The 8,920-nt window shown below is 46.0% G+C and overlaps 1 protein-coding gene across 1 annotated transcript; it reads right to left on the minus strand.

The window, feature by feature from the left end:
• Positions 1 to 7,430: 7,430 nt before the first annotated feature.
• LOC149201850 (uncharacterized) lies at positions 7,431 to 8,210 on the minus strand. Its single transcript, XM_089401388.1, has one exon. The coding sequence runs from the start codon at positions 8,208 to 8,210 to the stop codon at positions 7,431 to 7,433; it is 780 nt and encodes a 259-aa protein (XP_089257514.1).
• Positions 8,211 to 8,920: the final 710 nt, after the last annotated feature.

The following is an 8,920-nucleotide window of genomic DNA, read 5'->3' on the forward strand; positions in this document are numbered from 1 at the left end:
TGGGAAACCAAGCTTTGAGCCACCTAAATATATCATAAGCCATCCAAAATTGGTATGTATGTAGTCTTTCAAGCCATGCTATGTAAACCAAACAATTGAAAATAGAGTTTTTATCTACTATTCCTATGGACATTTAGAAATATAAAGAGACTTTCCACTAAAAAAGTAGCACAGTTCCATTCTAAAAACAAAAGAGGCTAAGTTTACTCATCCTGATCTTCCTGGTCTGGTTCCACCATTGCTGGGTCTGCTGCTGAACCCCCATGCACTGGTCCCTTGTTTGCTACGGCTGGGATGTTTCTCTCTATTCAGTCCAGTCTCATGCCCTGTTTTCAAAGCTGGAATTGTATGTTCTGCATGTATTTCTTGTATTTAGGCATGTCTCTCATTATTGAAGCCATGCCCATTGAAACTTGCTCAACTGCCTTGCAAAGTAGCTTCTTCATGAGCCAGTAAAGGTGTAGTGTCTGCTTGTATTGAGACATTCTGCCCCTTGTGTTACCCGGGTCAGAAACCATACCCCTCCACTCTTCCATTTCCTCCTCAGACTCATCCTCCTTCACTTCCACTTCAATGTCTTCAAGTATTTCTCGTATACCTTCATCTGTATTTCTCATATAAGTTGTGGCCGCTTCCTGTATGGCTTCATCCATCGGTCGATGGATCCAGGTGGATATTGGTGGCCACCTGCCAAGTCCACCTGGACCCCCACCATTTTCTTTCTCAGCATTTTCAGTTTCCTTAATTGTAGCACAACTTACTATTTTTAGCAGTTTTTCGGGTCCTGAACTTCCGGAGCCATTTTGAGGCCCTAAACGACGTTTTTTGGGGAATCCGGGGGCAACATGGGTCCATGGAATGGACTGATGTTGCCCATTCTTACAATGGTAGTGCTCGGATAGATCTTTCTAACGAGCTATTGTATGCGTCAAACGGAGATCATATGCCAAAGTTACGACCCCGGGAAGTTGATGTACCAATTTACCCCAAACCAGGCCCACAGTTTGGCGTTTCATCTCCTAGGGTTAGGTTTTGGAATGTTAAGGGTTTTCCATTGTTTCTCAACAATAAATAGGCCTTCGAGCCTCATTGTAACACAGTTCAGAGGCATGTAGCCATCGCATCTCTTCTCAGAGATAAGCTGCCATCACCCTAGCTGGTTTATTTCCATTTCTGGTTGTAAGCATATTTCAGTATTTTCCATTAATGAAATGAAGTATTATTTCCGTTGCATCTTTGTGTATATGGTTATCTCTGTAATTTGTTGCGTTCCTGTTTAAATCTGGATCAGTGGTATCAGAGCGGTCTGCTTTTTCTCTGTTTTTCTTTGCATGTCCCCAACAAGGTCGGGATACAAGGAGTTAGGGCTTGAACTGGTTGAACCTTTGCAAGACCAGCCTCGCAAATCCCGACGGCCTCCCATGGCGGATGAGAAGAAAGACGAGGGGGCAGGAGATCCCATCAAAATCTTGCTCGAAGAAGCCCTCGAGCGACAACGGAACGCGATGATGGACAGCTTTGCCCAGATCCTTCAGCGGCTACCCAAAAGTGACGCATCGGCTTCCAGCAGCTACTCTGGAAACGCCACACCCTTTAAGGTACAAGTTAATTTTGAAATCCCCATATTCAAGGGTTAGATAGACGCAGATGCCGTAGATAAATGGTTAAATCTGCTAGAGGGTTATTTTTCTGTTCATGAATTTTCGAGTCAGGAAAAGATTGTTTTTGCTCTTCTCAAAGCAGCCCCCCACGTCAAGGACTGGTGGGAAACCTACTGCGAGCAGAAGGATGAAAGTACTGGCTCACTATTTTCAGCCGTACCCACCTGGGATTCGTTCCGGGATGCCATCAAGGAGCAGTACTACCCTGTTGGAAGCTATGAGGATGAATACATAAAGTGGACCACGCTGCGGCAGGGAAGGGACCAAGACGTGTCGGAGTTCACCAATCTTTTCCATACCCTTCTCACAAAGTTGGGTATCAAGGATTCGGAGCAACATTTGATACTCAAATACTGTGGCTGCCTGCACAAGTACATCCAGGAAGAAATACAATTCCTAAACATCCCCTCGCTCGGCGCAGCATACCGATATGCCGTCAAGGTCGAGCAGAAGTTTAAACAAAAGAAGCGAGACTTTGGATCTGCGAATCCAAAGCAGGGGAAAGGTGCCCCTAAACCACAGAACAAAGGACAAAGCCAAGGCGGGACAACCCAAGACAACCAGCCAAAGCTAGAAGCAAAGAATAGCGCCGCGAAGCCAAGAAAGGACACTGGAAAATGGTCCGAGTTCCATAAGAGCTCCACTCACAACACAAGTGAGTGTCGGGCCAAGAAGTCATTGGTGTTTGAGCTAAAGGTTTCAGAGTCAGATGCATGTTCCGACTCTGAGTCAGAACCCAATAAGGGGTATGAAAAAGGGAAGCAGATCATTGATGCGGATCCCAGCGCCACTCTTTCTACCGCAAAGATCCATAAAAATGAACCCGAAGATCCAGAGGAGGAGGAGCGTCTCTTCCACTCCCAGATGTGGGTAAAGGGCTCCCCGATACAGTTCGTTGTTGATAGCGGGAGTCAAAAGAACCTCATTTCGGCAGAGGTTGTGAAGCGGTTGGGCTTACCGACCACAGCACATCCACAACCATACACCATTGGGTGGCTTCACCAAGGACGAGATCTTCGCGTGAGCCAGCAGTGTCGCCTTCCATACAACATCAAGCCCTTCACGGATGAGGTATTGTGTGACATTGCTCCCCTTGAAGTTTGTGATGTATTACTAGCACAACCATACATGGAGAAGCGACATGCTATGTATGAATCAAGGTCCCGTGCTGTTATTATTACATTGGGAAATAAGTTGTTCAGGATACCAGAGGTAGCACCACCTACCGCCATCTCTTTGATTACTGCAAAACAATGCAGTAAGATCATTTCCAAAACCAGGAAATTTGTTTTCCTGATGATACGCCCTCAAGGAAAGAAGAAGACAGTGGCCGCTGCCTCCAGACGGGGTCCCTCTGCACGACAACTACAGATGGACAAGATTGTGGAGGAGTACGAGGACATCTTCACCTCCCCGGCAGGGGTTCCTCTGCACTGTCAAGTCAAGCACTCCATCGATCTGACCCCAGGTGCGCCGCTACCCAATGGACCAATTTATCGGCGCTCCGTTCTGGAGAACAATGAAATCAAGAGGCAGATTCAGGAGCTCCTGCAGAAAGATCACATCCGTCCGAGTTCATCGCCCTGTGGGAGCCCGATCGTGTTGGTACAGAAGAAGGATGGGAGGTGGAGACTCTGTATTGACTATCGGGCGCTGAACAAGATCACTGTCCGTAATAGGTACCCGATCCCGAGGATTGATGACCTCCTAGACCAACTAAAGGGGGCGAAATATTTCAGCAAGATCGATCTGAAGTCAGGATATCACCAGGTACCAATCGAACCCTCTGATGTGTGGAAGACTGTTTTCCAATCCAAGGAGGGCCTCTTCAAATGGTTGGTTATGCCTTTCGGATTGACGAATGCTCCTGCAACCTTTATGAGGCTAATGGATGACATCTTGCGGCCATTCACCAACTCCTTTGTAGTATTATACTTGGATGACATTCTGATCTTCAGCTAGAGTTGGGAAGAGCACCTCCACCACATCCGACAGGTTCTCCAAACACTACGACAACACAAGCTATGTGCCAATTTGGAGAAATGCACTTTTGGCATGACCCAGGTTCAGTATCTGGGATACATCATTGATGAACAGGGGGTGCATGTCGATCCAGCCAAGATCCAAGTCATTCGGTATTGGCCCTCTCCAACCACTCTAACATAGCTCCGCAGCTTTCTACGTCTTGCCAACTTCTACCGCAGGTTTGTGTTGGGGTTTTCTCATATTTCTTGGCCCTTGAGTCAAGTCACCAAGGGAGGGGCGAAAGAAAAATTCTTTTGGTCTGAATCTCAACAGAAGGCATTCATGGAGTTGAAGGATCGCCTCTGCACGGCACCAATGCTCGCGTTACCAGATTTAAAACAACCATTTGAGGTCGAGACAGATGCCTCTGACTATGCTATTGGGGCAGTCCTTACTCAACATGGACATCCAGTGGCATATCACAGTGAAACACTTTCAGACACAGTCCGGAAGTACCCCACTTATGATAAAGAGATGTATTCCATTGTACAGGCCTGCCGAAAATGGAAGCATTACATTTTGGGGAAGGAAACGGTCATCCACACAGACCACTGACCCCTGCAGTTCATATAGAACCAAGGGAAATTGCAGAATGATCACCATCAGAAGTGGTCTACATACCTGCAACAGTGCCACTTGAATATCAAGTATAAGAAGGGCAGCACCAATAATGTTGCAGATTGCCTCAGTCGACCACCAATCATGGCGTTAACCACCGTGCTCAACTCTTGTGGGCACGAGACTTCTGACTGGCCACTTCTCTACAAAAGAGACCCAAAATTCGGCCACACATACCAGACACTCTTGGAGGGTCGGCATGTTGCAGATTTTCACCTCCAGGATGCCCTATTATGCCACCTCGGTCACCTTTGTGTTCCTTCAAGCGAGCGTGCCAAGATGATTTGGGAAGCACACTACAGTCGGGCTGCTAGGCATTTCGGGGTCGAGAAAACAGTGGCAGTACTGCAAAATTATTTCTATTGGCCGAATCTTCAACAGGATGTTAGGAAGTACATCAAATCATGTACTGCCTGTGCCATTGCCAAACCAACCATTAAGAAGAACGGCCTCTATACCCCGTTGCCTACCCCTAGTCGACCTTGGGAATCCATCTCCATGGATTACATGTCAGGCCTTCCTTCCACTAAGCATGGAAATGACTGTGTTTCTGTGGTCGTTGACAGGTTCTCAAAGATGGCCATTATGGTGACCTGCAAGAAGAATATCACGGTAGAAGCCACTGCTAAACTCTTCTTTGAACGAGTGTGGGTGCACTTTGGGATCCCACAGTCTATCATCTCAGATCGGGACAGCCGGTTTCTCAGTACATTTTGGTCCAGTCTCTGGTCAATGCTGGACACCAAACTCACGAAGTCCACAACCTTCCATCCTCGAACTGATGGCCAGACAGAGGTTGTCAATAGGATGGTTGTGCACATTCTGCGCATGTATAACTCAAATCATCCACGCACACGGGACAAGAGCCTCCCCTATGTTCAGCATAGCTACAACCGAGCTCTTCACAGCTCCACTGGCCATAGCCCTTTTCAGGTGGGTTTGGGATTCCAGCCACTATGCCCCATTGATGTGGCCATGCCACTTGCAGCTACTGACATAAATTTAGCTAATGTCCAGTCCGAAACAGATAAGGCCACCAGCTTCATTGAGTGCATCCAACATATTCACCAGCAGGTCCATGACATTCTTGAGAAATCAAATGCCAAGTACAAGCAGCGACATGATCAACATCAGGTGCCACACAAGTTTCAGGTGGGCGACAAAGTCTGGTTGCATTTGCAAAAGGAACACCTTACTGGAGCCTATCAGAAATTGAGACCACTCCGATATGGTCCTTACACCATTACTAAGGCTATGGGAGACAATGCATTTGAGCTCAGCATTCCCCCATTCCTTGGCCTGCACCCAGTGTTCAATGTGGACCGCCTTCGGCCATACTTTCCACCATTGCTAGACACATCCGACATTGCAGAACAGCTTAAACCCACAGAATTAAATCCAGATTGCATGGAACAAGCTGCAACTGATCGGATCATGGACACACAGATCAAGAACACTCTCCAACAGAATATCCAACTGTATCGAGTTGCCAAAGTAGGCCAACTCCTTCAGCAGGGCAAGTGGCTCACCAGGGAACAAGTTCAGCAAAAGTTTCCTCATCTCATGGAGGAGCTCAACGCAATGGGGACCATTGCTTCCTAAGGGGGGAGGAATGATCCAGGTGGATATTGGTGGCCACCTGCCAATTCCACCTGAACCCCCATTGTCTTTCTCAGCATTTTCAGTTTCCTTAATTGTAGCACAACTTACTATTTTTAGCAGTTTTTCGGGTCCTGAACTTCCGGAGCCGTTTTGAGGCCCTAAACGACGTTTTTTGGGGAATCCGGGGGCAACATGGGTCCATGGAAGTTTCAACAATGGTAGTGCTCGGATAGATCTTTCTAACAAGCTATTGTATGCGTCAAACGGAGATCATATGCCAAAGTTACGACCCCGGGAAGTTGATGTACCAATTTACCTCAAACGGGGCCCATAGTTTGGTGTTTCATCTCCTAGGGTTAGGTTTTTGAATGTTAAGGGTTTTCCATTGTTTCTCAACAATAAATAGGCCTTCGAGCCTCATTGTAACACAGTTCAGAGGCATGTAGCCATCACATCTCTTCTCAGAGATAAGCTGCCATCGCCCTAGCTGGTTTATTTCCATTTCTGGTTGTAAGCATATTTCAGTATTTTCCATTAATGAAATGAAGTATTATTTCTGCTGCATCTTTGTGTATATGGTTATCTCTGTAATTTTTTGCGTTCCTGTTTAAATCCGGATCACCTCCACTCTTTCATTTCCTCCTCAGACTCATCCTCCTTCACTTCCACTTCAATGTCTTCAAGTATTTCTCGTATACCTTCATCTGTATTTCTCATATAAGTTGTGGCCGCTTCCTGTGTGGCTTCATCCATCGGTTGATGGCCTCGACGTTTGCATAAGGTATTACTATTTTGTAGCCCTAGGTGAGTGCTTGTCTGTCCTTGGTGACCGCGACCACGCCCTCGACCTCGTCCGCGACTTGCCCGAGCCATCTCCCTGGTTTTAACCCCCCTAGCATACTACCAATGATAGAAACAATAACAGGGGGGCAACAATTTACATACCCGGTGGCACGTTCCCTGCTCATTGGTGTAGGGTGTGGCTCCCTCATCCCACTCCTTCTTTGCCTCCCTCGCCTTCTACCCTTCCTCTCTGCTCGACTCCTTCTATACTCCCACATGCCACCACCCTGTTTTCTTGTTGTGCCATCATTACCATCCTTCCCATCATTCTCTAGCCTGACATTGCTTCCGCCATCTTTCATTACCAAATGACAGTGCCTCTCCGCATACCTATTAGCTTTCATGCAAACTACACTTGTCTGTCCTTGATCCATCATACTTCTGATGTCACCATTATGATGCATTACCATCTCCGTCACCCCGATCGGGGGTTTATTATACCCCTTATGGTTTCTCTTATGCCTTATCATCATCCTTCCCTAATATACTACTTAGTGCATATAGTCTTTTATCATTTGGGTGTATGGGCCAGGTTTTTTCCATGTTGCCCGATTGCGGTTTGCTTCCCCAATTGGCAAGGAAATCAGCTGCCTTGTTGTTGTCCCTTTTAACAAGCTTGATTATGATATATTCAGATCTATTCACGATTTCACCCAACTCTTGTATGAGACTCGTTGTTCTCTAGTTGTGACTAATATTTTCCCAATTCATTCCAGAATGCAGCTTCCTCATCAAGTTGATGGCCATTAGTGAATCCCCTTCCACTTCTAGTTGGTTGTAACCCAGCTTAACCGCTATCTTAAGTCCTTGTCTAGCCGCCATTAGCTCTGCTTCGTTGTTGCTCAATCTGCCTCCGTAAGCTACGTATATCAGCCTAGTCCTACCCTGACTGTCTCTGAAGATGCCGCCCATCCCTGCATTACCTGGATTACCTTTGGAAGCTCCATCAAAGTTAAGTTTGATGAAGCCTTCTGCTGGTCTACTATACCTCTGGGTCTGTACCCCCTGTGTGCTTGTTCTTTTCCATCCCTTTTCTCCTACCATCTCTTTTGTTAAATTTAGCTTTCTCAAGATCCTGGTTTCGTGTATCATGGTATTCCAGTCCTCCTGCTGCCATTCCTCTGCCAGTATGGTTTCCCTTATGTGCTCTATTATTCTTCCCCATACCTGCTCCAATGTTAGTGCTTCATTCTTGAATATCCTTCGATTCCTTTCCTTCCATGTCATCAATAGAGTGAAACCTACAGCTAGCCCCCAGGCTCTATTAAGGACTGGGCTGATAAAATGTCCACGGCCCCAGTGTTGCACCGTCTCTTTTATACTTTGCGAGTTTCTATCCGTTCTTCCAAAGATGCCAAGGAGAGCATTCCATTGGCTTCTCGCAAACAGACAAGAATTTAGTAAATGCTCTATGTTTTCATTTTCGATCTTGTAGAGTTCACAACGGGCAGGCCCCTGCATCCCTCTTTTTTGTTTTTGATCCCATGTTAGTATCCGACCCTTGCAAGTTAACCATAGAAAGCATGCCACTTTTGGCCACCACTTTCTTTCCCATATTTGTTTCCACAAGTGTTGATTACCTTCCTGTTCCATTTTAGTCTTCAGGTCATATGCCTCCTTTATCGTGAATCTTCCATTCATTATGTGACCTCATCACAGGATATCATGTCCTTCCCTAACCAAAATCTTACGCGATACCATTTTCTTCGTATAGTGCCTTTTCTATTCTTCTTCAATATTTTGTCCCTAATCATCTCAATTTTTCCATACTCTCTATTTCTCTCCTCTGTGGTCTTCTTTCCAATAGTCCTTCACTAGTTTTAGCCCTGCATCTTGTGAAGCCTGTTGAATAGTTCTGAGTTCCTATTTTTCCTATAGTTTGTCCCATTGTTGCCATGCCTCATCCCAAAATTTTGCACTTTTTCCATCTCTTATTTCCCAGAAGGCTTGATTTGTAATTAAGTCTATGTTCCTGCTGGATAAGTTCCAAATATTGGAACCTATTCTTGTCTCTGTATTTCTCGGGATCTCCTCTGGTTTTACTGCCATATTGTACTTCTTGGCCCATATCCTCTTTCATAGGACCTCCCCTCTTGACATCCACCTCCACCATAATTTTGCTCCCATGATTTAGTTTATGAGGTATGGATCTTTCAATCCTATACCCCCAT

The sequence above is a fragment of the Pinus tabuliformis genome, chromosome 2_1, assembly GCF_031772625.1.
Source record: "Pinus tabuliformis cultivar Carrire ecotype Pingquan chromosome 2_1, CPIR1, whole genome shotgun sequence".
Classification (NCBI taxonomy): Eukaryota; Viridiplantae; Streptophyta; class Pinopsida; order Pinales; family Pinaceae; genus Pinus; species Pinus tabuliformis.